Source organism: Myotis myotis, unplaced genomic scaffold (genome assembly GCF_014108235.1).
Source record: "Myotis myotis isolate mMyoMyo1 unplaced genomic scaffold, mMyoMyo1.p scaffold_m19_p_3, whole genome shotgun sequence".
NCBI classification, from domain to species: Eukaryota; Metazoa; Chordata; class Mammalia; order Chiroptera; family Vespertilionidae; genus Myotis; species Myotis myotis.
In genome coordinates, this window is record NW_023416335.1 from 13,360,723 (window position 1) to 13,386,428 (window position 25,706).

Below are 25,706 nucleotides of genomic sequence, written 5' to 3' on the forward strand. Positions count from 1 at the left end.
TGAGCCGTACACTTCAAAAGGGTTAAGATGGTAGGTTCTATGCTATTTTCGAAGTTGAGTGCTCTCAGTTGCCCGGATTCGAAGCCGGTGAGCAGCCCGCTGCTGATCGGTGTCTGCCTCTGGAAGCGCTTGGACTCCCTGACTCCCTGCTCTTCTCTCGCAGGCACCGGCTGAGGTGGCACAGTTTCCAGAGCTCTCACCGGCCGAGCTTAAACTCGGTGTCACTGCAGATTAACTGTCAGTCTGTGGCCCAGATGAACCTGCTGCAGAAGTACTCGCTCCTGAAGCTGACGGCCCTGCTGGAGAAGTACACGCCTTCCAACAAGCATGGTTTCAGCTGGTAAGAGTTTAAACTGCTCCGGGAACCATGATTGAAGATGTTTTCGCTCAGCTCCTGAGACTGTCCCGACACTGAGTATATCCCTTTAATATCTTCAGCCAACCGTCCTAATGCAGGCACTCTCTGCCTTGTTGCGGCCACACTTGATGCTACATAAGCTTTAGGGACTTGCCAGCAGGGTTGGTTGGTTGAGTTTTCAGCTCTCCCGGTGACAAATTGCCAGTTGATGGGGTGAGAATGCATCTCTCCTCCATCGAGTTGTGCAGGCCCCCCCCTTCCCAGAGGTGGGAGTAACCCATCATAGGTAAATGTATGTACAGTATCTGAAAGAAGGAAGGAAAAATGTAGTTTAAAAATATTTTCATTGATTTCAGAGAGGAAGGGGAAAGGAGAAAGATAGAAACATCAATGATGAGAGAGAATCATTGATCAGCTGCCTCTTGCCCACCCCCAAGTGGGAATCGAGCCTGCAGCCTGGGCATGTGCCCTGTCTGGGAATCGAACCGTGTGTGACCTCCTGTTCACATTGACCCACACAGGCCCAGCGGAAAAATGCAGTTTAGATGTTGCTGTGAGACTGACTTTAAAATGCTTGATGTACACTGCTTGGCTTTATAACCCTATTGTATGCTTCTAGAAAGCATTTTTGATGTGACTGTTCACAGCATCACTCAAAAATCTGCCTCTGCTAAAGATTTTCTGTCTTTTCCAACAAATACTGTTACATGGTGATTCATAAATCTAAAATATTACAGAGTAAAATATATGTGAAGATAAAATTTATCACCTGAACTATCCATAATTACGTGTGAAAATATTGCCCCTCATGTATATGACCTAATACCTACATCTTAATTTTTTTACTCTCCGTGCAAAACAGAGACATGTCCCTAGATTGACATCCCAGCGCATTCCACAGCGTCAGCTGGGTATTCGTCAGTGTTCTCACTAATCTGCGTGTTTGCTATCCAATTGCACAACTACTGTTTTTCCTGAAAGCGAGCGGCAGCCCGTCTCATTGGGAGGGCTGGAGCGAGGCGGAGCTGCCCGCGAGTCAGCGGAGCAGCGTAACCGGCCCCCCCTCCCAGGACTCGTAGTGAGTTTAACTTCGGCATCAAAGCTCCTCCTGTTCAAAGGCTGTTATTATGGGAGCCTTGCTAAATACAGGAGTTGTTTGTTCTGAATGACAGAAATAAGTATTGACCGGTTTACCCCGACATGCTTCAGATTCTCGGCGGAGATCGTAATGTGTTCCCTGCACATTCCGCCGCCCGGCTTCGGGCCCCCGACAAAGCCAGCATTATGCACGCTTCTAGCCGTGATACCGTATACTTAACTGTATGGAAATACAAATTTGGCCCTACGTCTCGGCTTTACCTCCCCTGCGGCTATAAACAGGGCCGTGTTGTGGCTGTTGGTAAGCACCCAGGAGTCAAGGCCGTGCGTCTCCTGCCCTGTGCCTCTGGGCGGAGGGTCATATTTCCCCGCTGGCTATTTAAAACTGCATATTTCACATTCTCGCTTCTGAGTTGTCCACCCCCTGCCCACCAAACCCTCAAGAATCTGAAAGTCCATAATACTTCTTGGAGTTCTGGTCAGTTTTTCCAGTGAGTCAAGACCAAATGTAAAAGCCTCGCATTGTGGGATCGACGGAGCAGGGAGAAATTCGACACAAAATTCTTTTCCTGTTAGTCCTGGCCCTTTCTTGTCTCACTCACAGAGGTCGTTTGTAGAGCTCGACAGTGTTAAAGGCATGACACTGGTTTCCTGCTGTTGCAGATACTGCGGGCGGACCTGCTTTCAGGACTCCAGGGAGCGGGGACGAGGCCACAAAACCCTCCTTGTTCTTGTCCATCTTCCTTAGGCACCTGAAGATGTCATGTCCTCCAGCTCAGCAGCTGGAGAGTGGTTTTGACGTCAGGTCATTAGCGTGGCCCCCTTGTCGAGCTCTGGAGTTGGTGCCCTTGTGTCTGACCAGCATCGTGTATTTGCTGTTTCTGTCATCCAGCCTTACCTGATCCTTCTTTTTTCTTTCTTTTTATTTTATTTTATTGATTTCAGAGACGACGAAAGAGGGAGAGAGAGAGATAGAAACATAGATGATGAGAGAGAATCATTGATCGGCTACCTTCTTCACGCCCCACACAGGGGATCGAGCCACCTGGGCATGTGCCCTGAATGGTGGGAATCGAACCGTGACCTCCTGGTTCATGGGTTGACACTCAACCACTGAGCCACACCAGCTGGGCCGACCCTTTTTACCCTAAACACTTTGGTTCTCATCGAGAACTTAGAAATTATTCTTGTCCATTTTCACAACAAAGGGGAACTTGTCTTTCAAACTCTGTCAGGAGGCACCTAAGTAGGGTCTTGCATGGTGTCTTCTGCTTCTGTTTCTTCCTGTGCCACCATTTTCTAAGGAAACCCGTCAGTTCTCTTAAGGATGTCAGCGTGCCCCTGGCCAGGTAGTTCCGTTGGTTAAAGCATCATCCCAATATACCAAGATTACGGGTTCGATCCCCAGTCAGGGCACATACAAGAATCAGCCAATGAGTGCATAAATAAGTGAAACAATAAATCTCTCTCCCTAAAAAAAAAATCAATTAAAAACAATAATGTAGACCCGATTCTCAGCGTTCACAGTGGAAGGAGACTCCCCAGCTGAGGAGGGTGACTGGCCTCACAGCCCCCCCATCCTGGGAGATCTCCAACAGCACCTCCAGTGGAAGTGTCTGGGATGGCGGAAATGTTCTAAATTTGCACAGTCCAGGAGGGTCGTTGCTGGCCACAAAGAGCTAGTGCAGCTAGTGCAGCCAGTGCAGCCAGTGCAGCCGTGGGCAAACTACGGCCCGTGGGGGCTGGCCGTTTGAAATGAATAAAACTAAGTACCCTTTTATGTAATGATGTTTACTTTGAATTTATATTAGTTCACACAAACACTCCATCCATACTGTTGTTCTGGCCCGGCCGTTGTGGCCCTGGAGTCAAAAAGTTTGCCCACCCCTGGGCTAGTGAGTGCTTGAAATGTGGCTAGTACAACTGAGGACCTGATTTTCTAATTTTATTTCATTTACATTTAAATAGCCACCTTCATGGCACTGCTCTAGGGCCCACAGGGTTTAACTGCGGAGATGGATGAGAGTAGGCAGACAAGTAAACATCTCACCTCCCCACCAATGTTCTTTAAATAGGGCTGTGCCCAAGTTCATGAAAAGGATCAAGGTTCCAGACTACAAGGACCGGAATGTGTTTGGCGTCCCTCTGACCGTCAACGTGCAGCGCTCGGGTCAGCCCCTGCCCCAGAGCATTCAGCAGGCCATGCGCTACCTTCGCAACCATTGTTTGGATCAGGTGAGAGGTCAGCTCCCGTGACCCTGGGAGCTCAGGTGCATGCTTCTCTTTCGAGTTCTGTAGTGAAGATGTTGCTTTCTTCTCGACACGTAATGATTTTCTTCCAACAGGTTGGGCTCTTCAGAAAATCGGGTGTTAAATCCCGGATCCAGGCCCTGCGCCAGATGAATGAAAGTGCCATCGATTGTGTCAACTACGAGGGGCAGTCTGCTTATGACGTGGCCGACATGTTGAAGCAGTATTTTCGAGATCTTCCGGAGCCACTAATGACGAACAAACTCTCGGAAACCTTCCTACAGATCTACCAATGTAAGTTGTTCTTGGATCTTAACCCTGTTGGAGGTGCGAAGAAATGGAAGCAACTGAAACCTGTAGCTTCCTGTTTTTTAAAAAAGAGAAACCATAAGTCCAGATTTTTTTATGCATTCTCTGAATTTTTAAAAAATATTTTATTGATTTTTTTTTTTTTAGAGGGAGAGGAGAGGGAGATAGAAACATTAATGATGAGAGAGAATCATTGATCGGCTGCCTGCTGCACACGCCCCCATAGGGGATCGAGCCTGCAACGCGGGCATGTGCCCTGATTCAGAATCGAACTGGTGGCCTCTTGGTTCCTGGTTTGATGCTCAGCGGCTGAGCTACCCCATCCGGGCACCCCTGGCTTCCTTTGATGTTCTTTTGGACCCACCGGATGGCCTCTTGGAAATACACGTCATCAATTTCTTCCTTGCCTCCTCATTTGTGGAGCGGGTTTCTGTAGACCTACGGAATGCAAAAAATAAGTTTCCCTTGTCATCATTCTCTCATTGCTGAAGCGATTGTCCATTTTTACCTTCTGATCCCGGAGCTCAGTCTTTCATTAGTTTCTAGAACAGGGTTATCTAAGAAGCTTAAAAAGGCAGGTACCAAGATCTCTCTCTCTCTCTCTCCACCTTCCGTATGGAAATTTCAGTTGCTTCCCATCCCACCAGCAGGGCCTGTTGTGTTTAAAATTTCACAGGTGTCTGTGTGTTTTATCTTGATGTTCAATGCATAAATAATCTTTTTCTGTTCTTCTTCTCGGCTTCTGCCAGAAATACTTGGGAAAACAGTACCCATGCCCCTCTCACTTTTAAGTAAAGCTTAAAGCAAACAGTTATCTAAATTAATGATGAAGATCGGGATTATAGCGTTTACAGCTTGGTGTTTTTCTTGGCTCAGTGTCGTAGCACGGCCATGTAATTTGAAAGCAGCTTCTCTCCGTGTTCCCATCGTCTTTAGCTGGCGCATTGGACTCTATTTTATGAGAAATGGAGCTGGTCTGGATTATTTCATTATTTGTTTCATCCTTTCAGATTTTATGAAAACACAGGTCACATTTTCCCCACCAAGGTATTTGTTATGTATTGTAACCATGGAGCTGTTTAATCAGTTTGTCCTATGGCGCTGCGTTTGAGTGACTTGGTTTTTCCACCACATGCCTTTTTAAGAGAAAGATTTGCCTGGAAAAGGAGACCTGAAGGTTGGGTCCAGGATTTTCTACATGTGTATTAGTTTATGGGCCTCGTTCTCAAGCCCGTGTGTTTTTATAACAGCCTCTCAGTAGGCTTTCTAAAGCTGAAAGAAATCGTTGGCCAGACATGTCTGTCGTTTAAATTGACAATATTTGGGCAGCTTCCTTTTCCCACTTCAGGAATGAGCAGCTCAGTCAAAAGTGTGAGAGTCCCCAGAGTTCCCGAACATTTTATAGGAAAGACGAAGAAACCTCAGTTCTTACCCTGGGACACATACCTTAGATACGATGTTTTATTGACGCCGAACGAAAGCGTCAGCGCATCTTATTTTCAGAAATTGAGAATGGTGAATTAGGGATATCTAAGAAGTACTTAGAAAGAAAAAGGGTTCTGTAAACTGAACAAATAGGCCTCGTCGGGAGCTGAACCCGGAGGTGGGCTTAGGAGTCTGTTGGCACTGTGGGTGTTTAAAATATCTCACCTCCTCCACCGGCAGGAAATACTTGAGGGCAGTGACGCTGGTGCAGCCCTAATTTCTTCCATATTAACCTCGAGTACACTCTCGGCAAGTGCTTGTTCAGGGCTGGCTGGGGCCTTTGATGCCGATGTGTTTGCTTTGGGACATTTCCTTGCGATGTGCGCGGAAAATCACTGAGCTGATGGGGAAAATGCTGGTGTTGTGCAGATGTGCCCAAGGACCAGCGCCTCCAGGCCATCAAGGCCGCCATTATGCTGCTGCCGGACGAGAACCGGGAGGTGCTGCAGACGCTCCTCTACTTCCTGAGTGACGTCACGGCAGCTGTGAAGGAGAACCAGATGACGCCCACCAACCTGGCCGTGTGCCTGGCGCCCTCGCTCTTCCACCTCAATACCCTGAAGAGAGAGAATTCTTCCCCCAGGTAGGGGCCGGGGAGGGGCGCATGCGTCATGCTCTCCTTCGGGGGTTGTCCCCCTGTTCTCCTGGGATTCATACTTAAGTCAAGCAAATAGGAGTTGGATCTTCTCCCTTCACAGCCCACGTGACCCTCCTGTCTTCTGAGCCCTGGGCGTGTGACTACCTGGGCACTCTAGTTATAGGGGGGAGAGAGTAGGTTCCTGCTTCAGCATGGGAGTGTCCCCCAGAGACCTCTGTGACATGTCATCACGCTCTGCCAGCAGAGAGTCACAGATTTACTGACCTAAACATCTGGGGGGGGGGGGTGGTGAGCCCTGCCTTGGCACCCACAGGGCCAGGGGAGCCCAGCTCCTGGCCTGGGCCATCATTTGAAAGGAAGTAGGCAGACCTAAGAGAACTGAGCGTAAGGTGGAGCCTGCAAGTTAAGGTCAAGCCCATGATTTGCGGAGTTTCTCCTTCGATGCCTGCAAGGTGGGAGTGGAGGGGACTGTAGAAGAAGCCGGAGAATCTAGAAAGTAACAAAGGCTGATGTTTGCTCAGCACTTACTCCGTCCCAGTCACGAGACTGCACCCTTGACATTCATAAAATTCTCACTTGACCCGCAGAACAATCGCAGGAGGTGAGGATGATAACGTTGGTATCCATTTCACAGGAGAGGAAAGTGGGGCTGCAGGGAGGGCCAGTTGAGGGAGGAGCTGGCCCGTGCCTGAAACGAAGAAGGGCAGAGCCCGTTGGAGCGTCTGACCTCTGAGAATATTTCTCATAAAGGCCTCATGGCGGGGGCTGGGGGGGGGGGGGGGAGGGCAGTCACTAACTGGCCTTCCCCGGGCCAGATCCATCCCGCTGATTCTGTTCCTTTAGCTCTGGGGACGGCCACAGACATTTCTGAGCTAGAAGCGAGGGCCTTGTGCTCGCTGAAGTAGCTTTGCTTCTGCAAGCCAGGCGGTGCTTAAAGATCCTTGAATTACTTCTGGCTGTTGACTAGCATTCCAGCTTTTTTTTTTTTTAATCTTTATTGTTGAAAGTATTACATATGTCCCCCTTTTTCCCACCATTGACCCCCTCCAGCCCACACCCCACCCCTCTAGAGTTCCAGCTTTAATGGGATAGAGAACAGAGATGGGCCACAGAGAGAGATCAGATAAGATTAAAGTAAACCCTTTAGGAAACAAAGGATTTCCCCTCACCTTCGGGAGGGGTCCTGTTTATCTAGACTGTGAAGAATAGGGACTTTACCCCAGTGTCCGGCACCTCCCACCCACACCCTTCTTAGCTGCCTCTCTCCCTCCCCAGCACACATCCAGAGACCTACAAGCTCCCCTATGTAAATAGGAACCTACTTAATGTGCTGGCTTTGAAGAGCCTAGATATCATTGAAAATAGCCTCTTTCATGTTTTGTGTGTGTGTTGTTGATAAAACAGAAAAATTCTAGTGACCAAAGTAAAGCTCTCTTGGGCGGGGTGGGTGGGAAGAGAGATTAACCAAAGAACTTATATGCATATATGCATAACCCATGGACACAGATAATAGTGTGATGAAGGCCTGGGGTGGGGTGGGGGGGTTGAAGAGAAAGGAGGCAGGTGCCAGCCAGAAGGGGTCGGTGGGGAAAAAGGAGAACATCTGTAATACTTTGAACAATAAAGATAAATTTTCAAAAATAATGAAGTTCTCTTGAACCCTTTAGTGACAGGTAGTCTCCAGTGAGCTGTTTATTTCTCTCCTTTGCATACACATTGATTTAAAAATATGTAAATGTTTGAATCTTTCTCCTCCTGTTTCTTCTGCCTAGGGTGATGCAAAGAAAACAGAGTTTGGGCAAACCAGATCAGAAAGATTTGAATGAAAACCTCGCTGCCACGCAAGGGCTGGCCCATATGATTGCGGAGTGCAAGAAGCTTTTCCAGGTAAGGATTTGGGGGATCTTGTTGGTTAAGGATAACCTGGGTAGGGAAGAAATTGTAGGTGCAATACTTGGTCACATCTCACCAAAAGATCCCTTCCCCAGCTGGAAAGTATATACAGAACCCAACAGTGTCTTACTATCTATATTATAACATAAGCTAAGCAGAGTTAGTATGCTTAATGAAATGCCCACCTCCATACCCCCTATAAAAGCAACAAATTACGTGCAGTAAGTACTGTATCTGAGACACGGGCCTTCATCCACGTAAGCCCTGTTTCAGTCACTTACCTGCTACGTGACTTCTCAGGTACCTTACACTAGAATAAGGTATCCGTAGCCTTGTGATACCGCGTGAGGTGGGCGGGACATCCTCCAGCTGTTGGGAACAGGGACTGGACTGCCTGCACCATCTTGAGTACTCAACCTTGTTTCCGCCCTGTCGCTTCACTGCTGGGCGACGCGAGTGTGCACAGTTGGACCAACATTCTTTTTAAAAATATATATATTTTTATTAATTTCAGAGAGGAAGGAAGAGGGGGAGAGAGATAAAAACATCAATGACGAGAATCAATTATTGGCTACCTTCTACACGCCCCCTACTGGGGATCAAGCCCACAACTTGGGCATGTGCCCTTGACCGGAATCAAACCCGGGACCCCTCAGTCCACAGGCCAAGGCTCTGTCCACTGAGCCAAACTGGCCAGGGCATCTCCCAACCTCCTTTTGGTCTCATGTTCCTCACAGGTTCCTGAGGAAATGAGCCGATGTCGCAATTCCTACACCGAGCAAGAGCTGAAGCCTCTCACTCTCGAAGCTTTGGGACGCCTCTGTGCCGATGAGTCCGCTGACTACCAGCACTTCCTGCAGGACTGCATGGACAGCCTGTTTAAAGAGGTCAAAGAGAAGTTCAAAGGCTGGGTCAGCTGCTCCACCTCTGAGCAGGCCGAGCTGTCCTATAAGAAGGTAGGTCATCCCTTGTCGTCGACCAGTTGAGTTCCTGGGGTCAGTCAGGGCTTGGGTTCCTTAGAGACGAGACCCTGTTACCCACACATCTCTGCGTGGGGATCTGGCACCCATCCCCTCTCCTGCAGAGCTGGGTGGCCAAGGGATTCAGATCCCCAAGTAAGAGCAGAAACCAGCCGGGTGAGGAATACTTGTCAGAGTTATCAAACAGCCAATGCAATCCTGCTTCCACAGAATCACACCAGAGTGCCCTGGAGTGTTTAACTAGTGGCGTTGGGCTTAGGCCTTGTAGAACCGGCTTGGGTTTTTCCATAATTTGATCAGAACCCCCTTGCACGCTCCACTCCACTCTTGGCCCTTTAAAGAGCAGAGAGCTATCAGGGGAGACATTGACTTGCTGGGACTGTGCCTGTGAGGGCGGGCACATGGTGGGTGGCTTAGCAGGGTAGGCCCACCACAGGTATTTGTTGACACTGTCCTCCATCACCTTGAAAAGAAATAACCAGGAGGGCCGTCCGGATAGCCATGCAGGCTTGGGGTGTAAATAAAGGATCCTACTTGATTCCATTGACCCTGACATGGGTCCCAGGGGAACATGGGACAGTTTGAACCGGAAGGGACACCAGCCGTTTTGTTCACTTCTGGCCTAACTCTCGGGGGTGGCAGCCTGTTAAAGCCATAGGTGATCATTAGCCTCCAAACAGATGACCGTGTACCGGGATAGCAAGTTGCCTTCCAAGTCTGGGTGTGTGCGAATTGTCTTGGCCCTGAAAGGTGCATCCTCTCTTCAGGTGAGTGAAGGACCCCCTCTGAGGCTTTGGCGGTCGACCATCGAAGTCCCTGCGCTGCCCGAGGAAATCTTGAAGCGCCTCCTTAAAGAGCAGCACCTCTGGGATGTAGACCTGCTGGATTCAAAAGTGATCGAAATCCTGGACAGTCAGACTGAAATTTACCAGTACGTTCAGAACAGTATGGCACCCCATCCTGCTCGGGACTACGTCGTTTTGAGGTGAGAGCTTCTGAATTGATCATTTATTTTTAATGTTTTTAATTGATTTTAGAGAGAGGAAAGGAGAGGGAGAGCGAGAGATAGAAACATCAGTGATGAGGGAGAATCATCGATCGGCTGCCTCCTGCTGAGGATGGAGCCCGCAACCTGGGCGTTGTGCCCTGACCGGGAATTGAACCGTGACCTCCTAGTTCATGGGTCGATGCTCAACCACTGAGCCACACCGGCAGGGCCCAAATTGATGTTTGTGGCCAGGATGAGCCTGTGGGTCACTGAATAAGATGGTAAAATTACTTCCATTAGAACGTATGCCTCCATAAAATGGTTGAACCTTTGCAAATATGAAAAATATATCTACTTTTATTCCAGTAGTGTGTTCATCCCTGAAATGGCTCGGACTCTTTGGGAATTGAGCTCAGAAAGAGAGGCACACTCAACTGGATGCGCTTCCTGGTGGCAGAGTCTTCCCCCTGTTAGGATAGATGTTCTCATTAGAAGTAGCTGATGGATGCATAAGCCAGGAAACAACATTCAGGCTCCCGGGGGGTTACGGTTGAGGCTGGTTTATATCTAATTCATCATTCTCTGGAGACATGATTGAAAGAGGAATTCCAAGAATCTTTGAGGAACTGTCACATCATTAGTCCAGAACCTTTCCGACAGAGCAGCGTTCATTCGGATGCTCATGCTCTCAGACAGCTGTGGAACGTGACGATGGTTTTCGGTCACACTTCAGATTGGTTCTCTTTGAAAGAGCTGGCTGTGTGAGCAGCACACCTCCTGGAGATGTGGCTCCCGACAGAGCTCATCCAGGAGTCCTTGCACACGAGTTCACGATGCCGTTCACGCAGGGCGGGGACACACAGCACGGCCACTGAGCCGTCCTTCAGTGTCTCTGAGAGCGAGGCCCCATGTGGCTTCCAGGAAGTTTTATTTTTTCCCTCTGGTTTTGTCTCGACAGGACATGGAGGACTAACTTACCCAAGGGGGCATGTGCCCTTTTACTCACATCCGTGGATCACGACCGGGCACCCGTGGTGGGGGTGAGGGTCAATGTGCTCCTGTCCCGGTATCTGATCGAACCCTGCGGGTCGGGGAAATCCAAACTCACCTACATGTGCCGAGCTGACTTAAGGTATGTTCTGCCGCTGATTTTTTGGACATGGCGAGGGTCACGGGGAAGGCAGACTTTTTGCCTGGTGCAGAGAATGGCTTAAATGAGTATGCGTTGCATCTTGGTTACTCCAGGAAGAGCGGTGCTGAAGTAACACGTTCGTGTTTCTTGGCCTTTGGGTACCAGACCTACTTTTGATCCTTTAGAACATGGCGTGCTAACGTAATGTGGATACGGAGGTTCTGCCATGAATGTAAAGCCACAGGAAATGCGAGTTTGAACGAGCAAGCAGGGTTTTCTCATTTTATAGTCAGGGGTCCTGAATCATGTGACATGCCCTTTCAGTAATTCATCGGGCCTACATATTCTTTGCTGTAGATTGAAGTGTATTAGTATCAGAAAAGCAGTGCCATGCAGCTTTATAGACAAAAAATGAACCTCTGCAAACTCCGTCCACGGGCTCTCAGGTTACATAAAGTCTCATTGGAAATCTTTACATCTCAGCACTTCTGCAGGCACCGGGTGCTCTGTTTTTGTTAACATGCCGCAGCTTTCCCTAAACCAGCGGTGCTCAACCTGTGGGTCGCGACCCCTTTGGGGGTCGAAGAACCCTTTCACAGGGGTCGCCTAAGACCATCAGAAAACACATCTATAATTACATCTTGTTTTTGTGATTAATGACTATGCTTTAATTATGTTCAATTTGTAACAATAAAATTGAAGGTCACCACAACATGAGGAACTGTATGAAAGGATGGTGCATTAGGAAGGTTGAGAACCGCTGCCCTAAACAGTTTCACTCAATCTGTAGTTTCTTGAGACACTTAGAGTTCCAAGTGTGCGATGGAAAGGCCAGGAGGTTGCCCTGGAACAGTAAGAGCAACCTGTACTTGCACATGTTGCTGAGCAGGGAATGGAAGTATAGTATTTGCAACTCCCTTTGGCTTGTCTCAGGGCTTTCCAGCTGGAATAATGGGCCTGCTTTTCCTCTGTCCTAGGGGCCACATGCCAGAGTGGTACACGAAATCTTTCGGACATTTGTGTGCAGCCGAAGTTGTAAAGATCCGAGACTCTTTCTGTCACCAGAACACTGAAAGCAAGGACACTAAATCCAGGTGATCACCGAGGCAGAGCCGCCGTGTCCACCTTCCCACCTTCCGGGCGTTCGTTCCCAGAGCCTTGCCAGTGCTCGGGAGCACGGGTTCTGCGTCTAATCCTGAAACAAAACTGCAAGTTGGAGCATAGGAATCGACTGTAGTGATTTGATACATTTTCAAAGCTGCTTCCCGTTGGTTTAAGGTCTGTGTTACAGATCTTGACTGGAATATATAAGACTGCAAAAAAAAAAAAAAATGTATTCTTATGCGAATTGCTTCTGAGAAGCAACACTATAAATACATTACAGAAGATAATGAAGATACTTCATTCTCTTGTGATATTGGTGTATGTGTCCCTATGTCCTTGTGTTGGCAGCGTGTTGAGGGGCTGGCGTATCCACTGGAATAGTTGGTACTCTACGACAGGTTTTCTCACTGAGAGGAGCAGAGAAAGGTTTGCACAGAGGCGTGTGTGTATGTTTGTTTGTTGCTGGTTGCATGGCACAGATGTGTAGGTTGGGACGCAGTGTCTGGCACACTGAGATGCCTCAAGAAGGATATTGATGCGTCAGGTGCAGTTTAACCTGGAATATCTGACTACCCATGGATCCATCCAGAAATTTAAAAGGGAATTCTTTTATTTTGAGGGGTCAGACAGCCTACCCTTGTCCATTTTTTTTTTTTTCCCCTGAGTTATATTAAACAGACTCCTCTATCCACTTCTTCTTTACCTGGAAAGTGATTGTGGTGAATTTACTCTGATCTCCTATTTCAGACACCGTTTCTCTCTAGACCTGATTGCAAAAGTTGTTTGTGGGCTGTTATTAACAGCATTTTCAAAAGCTGAACAGGTTTATTAATTTAATTTGCCCTTAACAGCAAATAGGTTTTCTGGCTTTTTTTTTTTTTTTCTTTGCTTTTTCTACATTTTCTTTTTTCCCCCCTTTATAATGATGTCCTTGGAATATATTTTCATGGTAATGGCAAACAGGTATCATAGTAAAAAGCAAAACAGCAGCACAGTTTTGGAAGGGTGGTCTTTATACAGGTTTTACTGTAATGGTAAAGGTCGACTTCAGAGACAGTATTAGTGAATTTATTTAGTATGGATCGAAGTGAATAATGTATGAATGAGAGTTGTAAGAAGGATTTTTATTTTGTTATAACATAATGTAGTTACCATTGTCAGTGTTATTTCCAAGGTTCTTTGAAGAATTGGTGGGGACAGATTAGAGTGTTAAAATTTGAGTATTTTGGATATCAGTGTTTTTCATGAAGATATACTTGTATATTCCATTTGAATGGCTTTCAGATTTGTAAGATTGTATGTTGTATATACCATTCTATTAAGACACATGTACACATGTCCACTGTGCTTTCCAACATAGATTAAGCATGATAAAGATTATTATTTAAAATATACTTGTATTTATACCTCAGATATTCTTTTGGGTTTTGTACCTCAAGGCTTTTTTTTTTTCCCTAATGTAAATACACTTACATGAATACAGTCTAAGAGAAAAAATAAATAAAAGAAGAGGTTTATAATGTGCTCAGTATCTGTACAGAATATAATCGATAAGTGCACTATTAAATGTTTAAGGGAAAAGTCTGGCCTGCTCTCCTCTGCAATGCAGCTTCCTCCCTCCCACCCTGAACACCACAGACTGCAAGGCACATCGTTCTAGCACCAACCACAGCGAAAGCATGGAGTTGCTGAAGGAAAAACCGGACTGCAAATCGTTCCAAGGCCAAACCGCAGCTGAGCCACTCGCTAGCACACAGGGAAGCCTGGAGATGCTCTCCGAAGGCCGTTAGGAAATGATGCTGAGAAAGTTACGGGAAAGCACAACAGCTACGGAAAGATGCTCCTCGGCAAAGCCAAGGTCACTGTTCACCCCACCAAAGTTCTCTCCCACGGTTTGGCTCTCCTGTTGAGAGGGTGTCTTCCACGCTTGACAAGAGGAGCTCTCAAAGGGTGTGGACATTTGCAAGAACTCTGCTTACGTCGCCTAGAGTGCTGTCGCCACAACTTACGAATTGTGACTAATGGCCTAGATTGTAAGGTCTCTGAGGGCAGGGCTCTCCTGCACATCTCTGTACTCCCCTGCAGCAGCTCTCCGTGTTTGTACTTGTAGGCACCTAATAAATGGATTATTTGCTAAATGGGATTGGTTGGACTCGCTTGTTACTTGAAAAGGAAGAGAACCAAGGATGCTACCTGTCTTAAGCCCTCACTTTGGCTCATCACTGCCATTTTGAGATTAAAGAGAGTGGACATTGTTAAACCATATGGGATCTTAAAAGTTTAAACTAGCAAAGATGCATAGATAAGCGTATATAGATGCTACGGATACTGATTTTTTAAATTTGAGTTTCTTTGAGATGGAATTTTTAACCTATTGCATTTCCCAGATACAATGTGATACTGATCTTAGAAGAGGTTTGACAAATACTCACTTTGGGCATAGAAAAGGGGACAAACCCAACTTTATTGTAAGTTCTTATTTTTTTTTAATTTTTTTTTTTACTGACTTTTTACAGAGAGGAAGGGGAAAGGATAGAGAGTTAGAAACATCGATGGGAGAGAGACATCGACAAGCTGCCTCCTGCACACGCCCCACTGGGGATGTACCCGCAATCAAGGTACATGCCCTTGACTGGAATCGAGCCTGGGACCCTTCAGTCCGCAGGCCGACGCTCTATCCACTGAGCCAAACCAGTTAGGGCTATTGTAAGTTTTTAAAAGACACACCCAGACTGAAGGCTTTTTAAACCGGCCTCTGCCTTCAGACCTGGTTTCCACGGGGCTATGTAAAATCAAAATATCTTGGGCCTGAAATACCCAATACTTGAGTTGTCTGAACAGTTCTGAAGTGGAGTTTCTAACAGGCATCATGAGGTTACAGGACGCGGCGGAAACCTCATGGGCACCCAGGTAGATTACATGACTTCGGTGGCACACCAGTTTACGCACACAAAGCAGCTAGTCAATACCTACTGTCTGCCTGACACTGCGCTCAATGCTGAAGACACGGCTGTACGCAAGACTGCATGGCTCTGCCTTCTCAGAGTTAAAATCTGCCCTCACAGGTACTAAAATAAAAAATACCACCGAATGAACATTAGGACAGGTTTCAATGTGCTGGGAGGGGTTAGCTAAGATCTTAACAAAACTCAAGGTAATCGCTAAAGTATTCTGCCTAGCAATCTATAGGTGAAATTACTTGGGAAATTCCAAGAAAATGAAACTTCACAAGTACCCCACGAAGCATAGGCCGTCTCTTCAGTCTAAGGAGAGGATATGGCTTAGAGAAGTAGTGACAATTAAGGGACCCAGAGCTGCCCTGGCCAGTGTGTCTCCATTAGGGCTTTGCCCCTTCCACCAAAAAAGGTGGCGGTGCGGTTCCGGGTCAGGGCACGTACCCAGGTTGTAGGTTTAATTCCTGGTTGGCTCACGTGCAGGAGGCAACCAATCAAGGTCAGTGTTTCTCTTCCTGTCTCTCAAATTAATAAAGTGAATTTTTAAAAAAATGAGATTCCAGCCCAGGTCTACTGCCTCAGACCATTTCCTATTTACTGATCTTTTCCTAATTGGGAAACAAATATCTCATAGTAAAAGCCAATCCAGCCCTAGCTGGTTCTGCTCAGTGGATAGAGCGTTGGCCTGCGGACCAAAGGGTCCCACGTTCGATTCTGGTCAAGGGCACATGTCGGGGTTGCGGGCTCGATCCCTAGTAGGGGACGTGCAAGAGGGCAATCAGTGATTCTCTTTCATCATTTGCTGGGGTCCAGCCCCAGCAGGTCCAGGGCTTCCCATGTGTGGACGAAGTCGGCGATGAAGGAATAACACGGCAGTGTTGAGGTGATCATCATGGCCAGGTTCTCACTTTATTGTCCTATTACATTTATATTTATGCTATTTGATCCCATAAGCATGCCTCTTTAATTACAACATGGAATGTTTTGGGTCACGTTCTAAGGTTATGTCCTCCCAGCCTCGCTGCTTGCCTTCCCTGGGACTGCCCTGTGTCGGTGGGTCTCCAGGGCTATAGGCTTTGGTGCTTTCCCTGGTGGGCAGACCCCTGGGGATGCGGGCCCAACAAGTCCCAAATTTATTGCCAACAGTCTTAGTCCAAGTTCTTCATAAGTAGTACATGGTATTTCTGTAACACTAGGGGGATTTACTGATTTATTCTCTTCCTTAGTCCTGTTAACCCCTAACCTGGGGAAACAACCTTTCTCTGGGAGGTGGTCCTGGTTAAAACACATAGCGCTTAAGAGGGGGAGCGAACATATGTCACAAACGCCAGGTCCCTTGAAACATAAGCTGTGCAGATGTTTCTTCCCTGCAGCGACTGCGTCAAGCAGCAAGGATAGACCGGCTTCCAGCAAATATTGATGCTTCTATCTCTCCCTCTCCCTTCCTCTCTGAAATCAATAAAAAATAATAATAAATAAGATAAATAAAAGCCAATCCACATGGCGTCAGCATCAGAAGCAAGAATTCTAGGGAAGCCCAGCCAGTGTAGCTCAATGGTTGAGCATCAACCTATGAACCAGGAGGTCAGGGTGCATGCCCAGGCTGCATGCCCAGGGCTCGATCCCCAGCAGGGGTCATGCAGGAAGCAAATGATCAATGACTCATCATTGATGTTTCTATCTCTCCCTCTACCTTCTTCTTTGAAATAAATAAAAATATATAAAAAGAATTGCAGCCATAACCGGTTTGGCTCAGTGGATAGTGCGTCGGCCTGCGGACTGAAAGGTCCCGGGTTTGATTCCAGCCAAGGGCATGTACCTTGGTTGCGGGCACATCCCCAGTAGGAGGTGTGCAGGAGGCAGCTGATCGATGCTTCTCTCTCATTGATGTTTCTAACTCTCTATCTCTCTCCCTTCCTCTCTGTAAAAAATCAATAAAAAATATATTTAAAAAAAAAAAAAGAATTGCAGGGAAATGAAGATCCACAGCAAAATAACACATTAGTTAAAAAACCCCAAAGTAATTAAATCATTTGTCATCCCATGGCTGAGAGGCTGAAGGAGAAATTAAGTCAAGATAAATATGAGGCCAAAGTTTTGTTTCAGGTCAGTGGTTGACAGAACTTGTTTGCAAACTGAGTATATGGTTTCAAGTCTATGAAGACTCCACTGAGGCCTCCCTGTGGAACAATAGGACTCGACTCTCCCCTCTGCAGCACAGAACAATTAGCTGGGATGTGATTGCAGCCAGGCCCACCCAACCTTGCAATCTCACATTGCACCATGGGATCTGATGGCCAGGTACGTGCTGAGAAATGTGTCCTTAGCGACTTTGAGGTGCAAATGTCATAACACCCCTTACACAAATTGGATGCTGTAGTCTACTGTAATACTGTTATACAGGCGGTGCAATAGGTTTGTTTACACCAACATCACCACAAACACATGACAAACTGTGAGCCCTGACAGTTGGCTTTTGTGTCTGTGTGTGATGCAGGCTTTGATTTCAAAAGCGTCCACTTCAAGGAAGGCTACCTGGAATGCATACACTGCATCCTCAGGACTAGACTAAGAGCCAGGCCCCTCCCCCTCCCAGGCTCCTTTGTTTTGGAGACCTTGACTGATAACCGACTATATGGGCTACTTGCTTTTTTCTCTTCCCTGTGCTTTTTTTTTTTTTTTTAACTTTTTAAAAAATATATATCTTTATTGATTTCAGAGGAAGGGAGAGGGAGAGAGAGATAGAAACATCAATGATGAGAGAGAATCATTGATGGGCTGCCTCCTTCACATCCCCTACTGGGGATCGAGCCCACAACCCAGGCATGTGCCCTTGACCGGAATTGAACCGGGGACCCTTCAGTCCACAGGCCAATGCTCTATCCACTGAGCCAAACCAGCCAGGGCTGTGCTTTAAATTCTTGATCTTCTGTTTTAAATTCACCAGTAAAGAGTGAGCCCCTCCCGCCAACCCTAGGCCCCCAGCCTTGACTCCAATTAAAGCAGGACCCCAGGCCCCCTCCACTCTCACCTCTCTGTGTGCCCTCTAGGTGCCTGGTAAGCTCCAGAGCTGTAAGTAATCAGCTTTTTTCCTTTAAAGTCACCTGATCGTTCTTGTGTTCTTGCTGAAGAGCACCTTGCAATGGCAATTAGGGCCCCCAGGGTCGGGGGATTGTCACATTGGTTTAGAAGGGGAGATGTCTGTGGGAAGCTCATGGCCCAGGCGAGTGCCCTGGCTATCTAGCCCATAGCATCGCTATAGACCAACTGTAATCACACAGACCTATGACAGCTGTGATACCACTAGGCCAGGGATGGCAAACCTATGACACGCGTGTCAGAGGTGACACGCAAACTCATTTTTTTGGTTGATTTTTCTTTGTTAAATGGCATTTAAATATATAAAATAAATACCAAAGATATAAATCTTTATTTTACTATGGTTGCAAATATCAAAAAATTTCTATATGTGACATGGCACCAGAGTTAAGTTAGGGTTTTTCAAAATGCTGACACGCCGAGCTCAAAAGGTTCGCCATCCCTGCACTAGGCGGTAGATATTTTCAGCTCCATCTTGACTGGATCACCGTATAGGCAATTGGTCATTTACTGAAACGTCGTCGAATAAAAAGCCTGGACCCTACTACGATGTTGAATGTACTGCTAGGGCTTGGGTGGGTTAAGAGAGGATGGTGTTCAGCACACTGCGCACTTGCCCTGCCCACTCGTCTGAGCACCGAGTTGGTGGAGCAAGGGGGAGATCTAAGCTGGAGGGGACCCCAGAAGCCTGGCCCCCCTGCCCTGTGCGGAGGAATACACTCACTTCCCTTCCCTCCCTTGCTCTTGTTTAGATAAATTTAGATACACAAATACCATTGTGTTAAAATTGCCCACAGTATTCAGTAAAGGAACCTGCCTTACAGGCTTGGAGCCTAGGTGCAATGGCCTGAGCCATCTGGGTCTGTGTAAGCGCCCTCACTCTACGAAGTCTTCGTGACGTGCACGGTTGTCCTCGCACACTCTTTAACTTGCAACCCAGCACCAGAACCCTGTCCTGTGACTTCCTGCTATACCTCGTTATGCCTTTCCCACCTCAGGAATATCATGAAGGGCAACTGAGGTATCTGTGAAGGCGCTTTGTAAAGGGAAGCCAAACGCTTTACCTCACCTGCCGGTTGAAGCACACGCTAATGATTCCCAAGCAGAAATCCTAAACAATGAGATAATAGCCTGCGTGTCACCTTGGTGTTCCATCAGGATGAAATCTGCCTAAGGAATTTAAATTCCACTTGCGTAAGGAATGCAAATTACAAAAGACCTCAAAGAGCCCGTGGCCCAGGAAGCTCAGGTAGGTCCAAGCAGTTCAAATGAATTTGGGCCCATTCCCCAGGGGATGATCAGTCCTTTGCAGGCAGGGAGTTTGCTAAATCAAGTTGGCAGCTGTAGCCCAGAGTAATTAGCCTCCCTGCATACACAGTTCCCATTAAGAGGAGCCGGTTTGCCTGTCTGGGCCCAAGGCTGTGTCGACTCCTACAGTATAAACACCTCTGCAGAGATTTTCCATCTTATTGGATTATTTTAAAAAGTGAATTGGGGATAGAAATGTTACTCCTCAAAGGAGAGTTTCATTTCTTTCTTCCTCTTCCTTATTACGCTACAAAGCATGGTGGAAGCAAAAGCCGCACTTGGCTGGTGACTCTGAGAATGGCCCTTCTCAACCCTGATGGGTGACTTGTTCCCATAAAAAATAGTCTGACTCACAAAGAAATGGTTTCAAAAGGCTTTGCAGGCTACAGGCCCTTTAGAAATACAAATGTGTTTGGCTCCAGGCTGAGTGGACTTGTTGAGCAACCATTTATTAAGCGCCATCATGGGCCAGGAACTGGGATATATGCTCTACATACAAATAATATCTCATTTAAATTTTCTAGCAGTCCCTTGAAGGAAACCTTTTAGCCTCATTTTATAAGGAAAAGGTTTAAAGAGGTAGGGAGACGTAAACAAATAAAGTAACTATGTAATATTTGCAAAGGAACTCAAGAAACTAGAGCAGCAGCTTACCAGGACATTCTGCCGTGATGGGCCCAGTCCACCTCTGCGCTGCTGGGGCAGCGACCGCCAATGTGGCTCTTGAGCACTTGACATATGGCTGGTGTGACCGAGGGGCTGAATGCTTAATTTTATTCCATTTTTATTAGTTTAAATTTAAATAGCTACATGTAGCTAGTGGCTACTGTATGCGTACAAGTTTTATTTCAAAGATAGAAGAGTATTTCCAAGCAATCAAAATCCTATCTCTTTCCCGCCTATAATCTCTTAAAAAAGAAAGGAAGGAGGGAAGGAAGGAAGGCAGGAAGGAAGGGAGGAAGGGAGGAAAGAAGGGAGGAAGATGGTAAATGTTCGTAAAAATCTAACTGGCATCATTTCAGGTCAGATAACTCGCTCAACATTCCGCCAGCCACATGTGTCCCCCCAGCCTATGGCCAGCCTCTGCAGTTCTTAAGCTCGAGCTGATGAGCTCTTTTCTTTTCTTTTCTTTGCCGCTAGAGTATGTGTATGTGTCTAAACCAGAGAAAAGGCTGTAGCTGATATGAAAGAATGCTTCATAATGCTTCAGAGTATTCCCCTCAGCTCGCTTGCAAGCAAAGGGACCTTCACAGATGTTGCTGTTCCCACAACCACAATGGTCCCTTTGTGGTCTGTACCTGTCCCCTCAATTTCCTCGTCCTGGTGCAGGCTTCCTTTCATGTTGCTGAGACTGGCCACTCAGCAGCAGCTGTCAGAGCCTTTCACTGATAGTTGGGTTTGTTTTTTTAATTGAACCATAATTGACATATTATATTCATTTCAGGTGTACAACACTGACTCGACATTTGATTACACTGGGAAATGAGAACCACAATAAGTCTAGTTACCATCTGTCACCATTGTCCATATGATTGCCATACTTCCTACACCATGCATCACACCCCATGACTTACTTATTTCAGATCTGGAAGTTTGTACCTCTTGATCCTTTACCTGTTTTGGATTCTTGATCTAGGTTTGATAAGTGTGAGGTGTCTGAACCCAAAACAGTGGCAACAACTCTAAGACAAAGATACGCCTTCAATGGTGAATTCTAGCGCCTTTTTGCCTCCTAAGGACCCTTCCTTTTACTTCTTAACATGCTCCACTCTTTTCCATTAAACTTATTAAATGGTATAACTTGAATTACTGTACTTCTGTTTTATTTTCAGTATAGATACATATTATTTATAACTGCTAGTCAAGGCTAGAACCTCTTAGCAAGAAGTGAGAAACCACTCTTATTGGCACGTGATTTGAGTGTTCTCAATGAAAAGCCGCTTAAGGAGGCTTTTAAAGCTGAAGACTGTAAGGGCCCTGGACACCGCCCATGGACGCTCAGGGAGAATGCCTCCTCAGGGAGTCTTCTTGCCCTGTGCAAGCATTGACCTCAGGATGATTAATCAAGGCTGTGGGGGCTTTACTGCCAGGGGTAGAGAAACTAGTTTTGCTGACCTCTGGGCCAGCTGATAGGATGTACACTTCCAATAACAAAGACAAACCGAGCCCTATTTCGCTGCAGAATTTCAAAATGTAAAAAAAAATGAGTAGATCGCTGAAAATCATTCCAAGAAAGCAGGAAATTAAAAGTTTACACAGCCTGACTTAGCCGGCGTGGCTCAGTGGTTGAGTGTTGACTTATGAACCAGGAAGGTCATGGTTCAACTCCCGGTCAGGGCACATGTTCTGGTTGCAGGCTCCATCCCCAGTGAGGAGCATGCAGGAGGCAGCTGATCAATGATTCTCTCTCATCATTGATGTTTCTATCTCCCTCTCCCTCTCCCTCTCAAATCAGTAAAAACATATTTTTAAAGTTTGCACAGCCTGTAAAGATTATTTTTTTAAAAATATATTTTATTGATTTTTTTTACAGAGAGGAAGGGAGAGGGATAGAGAGCTAGAAACATCGATGAGAGAGAAACATCGATCAGCTGCCTCCTGCACACCTCCTACTGGGGATGTGCCCGCAACCAAGGTACATGGCCTTGACCAGAATTGAACCTGGGACCCTCCAGTCCGCAGGCCGATGCTCTATCCACTGAGCCAAACCGGTTAGGGCCTGTAAAGATTATTAAAGCAAGAAGAGGTTTGAACCTCCTGGGACCATGCAAAATGTTGCAGCATTTCCAAGAGCTATTCTGACCCAGAATACTGAAAATGGAGTATGTTGTCCTGCCATGTTACGAACAGGAAAGAAGCTAAATTTCCAGACAGCAAAGCAGCCTGGCTGGTCGGGCAGGATAAGGATATAGCTGCTGGTTTATTCATTTTTAACCAACCTAATGCCACAAACACTGTTGGGTCAGATTTCCCTCGGCCTCAGTGCCACCACGGGCATCTATAGTTGGCCTCTTACCCTGAAAGATCCAACAGGACCATGCACATCCACAATCTCCCCTTTTGGATGATTTTGTTGATAGTTTAGCCTGACATCGAAGGACCAGTGGCCATTTAAACGTCAGGGTTGCATTGTTGGTGATCTTTGACAGTGTGGGTTCATGACAGAATAAGAAAAGCCATTTCAAAGACTGGTGACTCCATTTATTTGTTTTAACCCACTTTCTAAACCCATGTAATCCCAAAACGAGTACAGAGATAAAATCAGGAAATATAAGGGACGGTGCCTCCAAATAAAGCAAAACCTTCAAACAACAAACGAAGAAAGAAGCAGTAAGAGAAGGAAGCAAACAAAAGAAGGACCAGTGCAGGGATGTAATTAGTAAAGATTCTTAAGTCTTGGCCACCCCTCCTGCAAATGTCTGGATTTGGAGACACACAGAGAGCCCAATTCTCTTTCTTATGTTGGCTAATGAAATGCCATTTCTTTTTCTTTTTTTCTTTTTGAGAAAGTGGAAGGGAGGGGGAAAAGACCGAGAAAGAGAAAGATCGATGTGACATATCAACTGGTTGCTTCCCACCAGGCACTCCGACCAGGGCCGCGGATAGAGCCTGCAACCGAGGTACGTGGCCTTGACGGGAACTGAACCAGCGACCCTACTGTCTGCAGGCCGACTAACCACTAAGCCAAACCAGCGAGGGCTGAAATGCCACTTTTTCATGTCAATTTTCTCACTAACTTCTTGATCTCTTCCTGTTCTCATCCCCTTGAAGTTTGGATTCGTGTCACTCTGGTCCCTGTTCCTTTACACTGTTCTTTCTTCTCTCTCTTAAGACTTTTCTCTCTTGATCCTTCAGACCAGCTTTATCCCGGAGCCCTCTCCTGGCTTCCCTTTTTTTAAAAAAATATATTTTATTGATTTTTTTACCGAGAAGAAAGGAGAGGGATAGAGAGTTAGAAACATCAATGAGTGAGAAACATTGATTAGCTGCCTCCTGCACACTCCCTACTGGGGATGTGCCCGCAACCAAGATATATACCCTTGACCGGAATCGAACCTGGGACCTTTCAGTTCGCAGGCCGATGCTCTATCGACTGAGCCAAACCGGTCAGGGCCCTGGCTTCCCATTTTAATTCTTTCCTCTCTCTTCCTTCTTCATCTCTTTCATTCTCTCACACTTCCATATGCCTCCCCTTCACACCCCACATCCTTTTTCAAAAAAATCTATAAAAATAAAAGATTTGTCAAATAATTTCTTCGGCTCCCTCTAATTTGCAAAGCAGAAAGATCATGTGTGTTTCTCTTGCTCCTACGACATTACACATACTCAGTCTATCTCTGCTAGATAAGTCGAGAGATTCTTCATTTTCTGCCCGCTTTGGGCAAGGAAAGTACCTTGTCACAGAGAGAACATTCCAGGACATGGTAAGACCCTGGAGTGAGAACTAATGGTCACTCAGTAAGTTAGACGGGTAAAGCAGACAGCCGGAGGGTGGTGGTAGTCAGAAAGAGCAGGGTTTTTTGTTGGTGGTGTTTTTTAAGTTCAGGGGCATGTATGCATAGGTAGGGAGTAAGGTAGGGAGTAACATGAGTGACATGAAGTAAGGTAGGGAGATGTATGCATAGGTTTGAAGACAAAGGAAATTTGTTGGTGGAAAGAGAAGGGTTGCAAAGAGCACCGAAGTCCCTCTGTGATGGGGAAAGGTGAATGGGCTCTTTCTTCCCCAGGAGGAAGGGTAGTTTTTAGAAAGGGTGACCTAGGAAGTGCCTTGGTGAACCACACAGCCTTGATGCTCTGACTCTTCTGGGCTGGGGCCCTGGTCTTGTCACTGCCGGCCAGTGGTGTCACTTCCTCTTTCCTTGCCTTTTCTCCCTAACTAACACTGAGTACCCATTGGGGTTCCATGAATAACTGGTCCTTTAACAAGTAGGTCTGCACGATTCTGCTTCTTCCATGTATTATCTCACTTAATCCTCACCACAAACCTAAAGGTTGGAGGCAATAGTATCCCATCTTATAGATGAGGGCAAAAAGCACTGCTGGGTGAAGTCGTCCAGGGCTCCCGTCACATAAACCACATACAGCATTTAGAACCCGGTATGCAGTGAGCACTCAGGCTCTGTTACCTGCTGTGTTTTTCTTTTTAAATATATTTTTATTGATTTTAGAGAGGCAGGGAGAGGGAGAGAGAGAGAGAAACACCGATGATGTTTCTGCAGGCCCCTAACTGGGGATCGAACCCATTACTCAGGCATGTGCCCTGACCGGGAATCAAACCGAAACCTCCTGGTTCATAGGTCAACACTCAACCACTCAGCCATGCCGGCTGGGCAGCTGTTGTCATTTTTACTTTTATACCAGAGGACATATTATAGAGCAGGTGGGAGCACAGACTCTCGACAGATTCTCTTATACTAACTGTGTGATCTCAGGGAAATTGTTATTCAATCTCAGTTTTCATATCTGTAAAACAGAGAAAATAACAGTGAAGAAATTAGAACAATGCTTGACGCATAGTAAGCATTATGTATTGTTACTTCTGAATATCTGTTTCTTATTCCTTTCTAGTTTCAGCTGGTGCCTACAATAAACTATGTACTCATAAGATTAACATTAAGATTAATACCACCCAAGCTTGGGTGGCCAGACCCCATGAGCAAGGCGGTAAAGACCTGGAAGCTTCGTTTCCTTATGGAGTTTTTTACTTGCTTAGTAATTCAGAAAATTTGTTGAGTACCTACTAAGTGCCAACAAAGGAAACACTCCGAAGTGACCCTTCTTGGTTTGAAGGTGCTTATAGTCTTTTCAAGGAGACAAACCAAGAAATAATTTTATATTTTTTGTTATTTTGTTGTTGTTGTTAATCCTCATCCGAGGATATTTTTCCATTGATTTTTAGAGAGAGTGGAAGAGAGAGGACAGACAGAAACATCGATGTGAGAGAGACACATCAAGTGGTTGCCTCCCTCACAGGGACTGAGCCTGCAACTGGGGTATGTACCCTTGACCGGACTCAAACCTGGGACCCTTCAGTCTTCAGGCCGACACTCTATCCACTGAGCCAACCCAGCTAAGGGGAGAAATAAATTTAATAAAATGTGCTGGAGACTCCACTCAGAAAGCGACAGAAGGAGATGACATCTGAGCGGA

At 46.4% G+C, this 25,706-nt stretch overlaps 1 protein-coding gene across 15 annotated transcripts in view; it reads left to right on the plus strand.

The window, feature by feature from the left end:
* DLC1 (DLC1 Rho GTPase activating protein) overlaps nt 1–14,333 on the plus strand; it is a 367,353-nt gene extending 353,020 nt beyond the window's left edge. For 13 of the 15 annotated variants that reach the window (XM_036300737.1, XM_036300739.1, XM_036300738.1 and 10 more), the window contains 9 exons: nt 164–340; nt 3,532–3,691; nt 3,802–4,000; nt 5,870–6,083; nt 7,871–7,985; nt 8,729–8,947; nt 9,739–9,956; nt 10,918–11,091; nt 12,069–14,333. In XM_036300737.1, coding sequence (XP_036156630.1) covers nt 164–340; nt 3,532–3,691; nt 3,802–4,000; nt 5,870–6,083; nt 7,871–7,985; nt 8,729–8,947; nt 9,739–9,956; nt 10,918–11,091; nt 12,069–12,189 — 1,597 coding nt within the window. In that variant the 3' untranslated portion in view covers nt 12,190–14,333. The other 2 variants (XM_036300740.1, XM_036300741.1) reach the window with 2 other exon arrangements.
* Nucleotides 14,334–25,706: the final 11,373 nt, after the last annotated feature.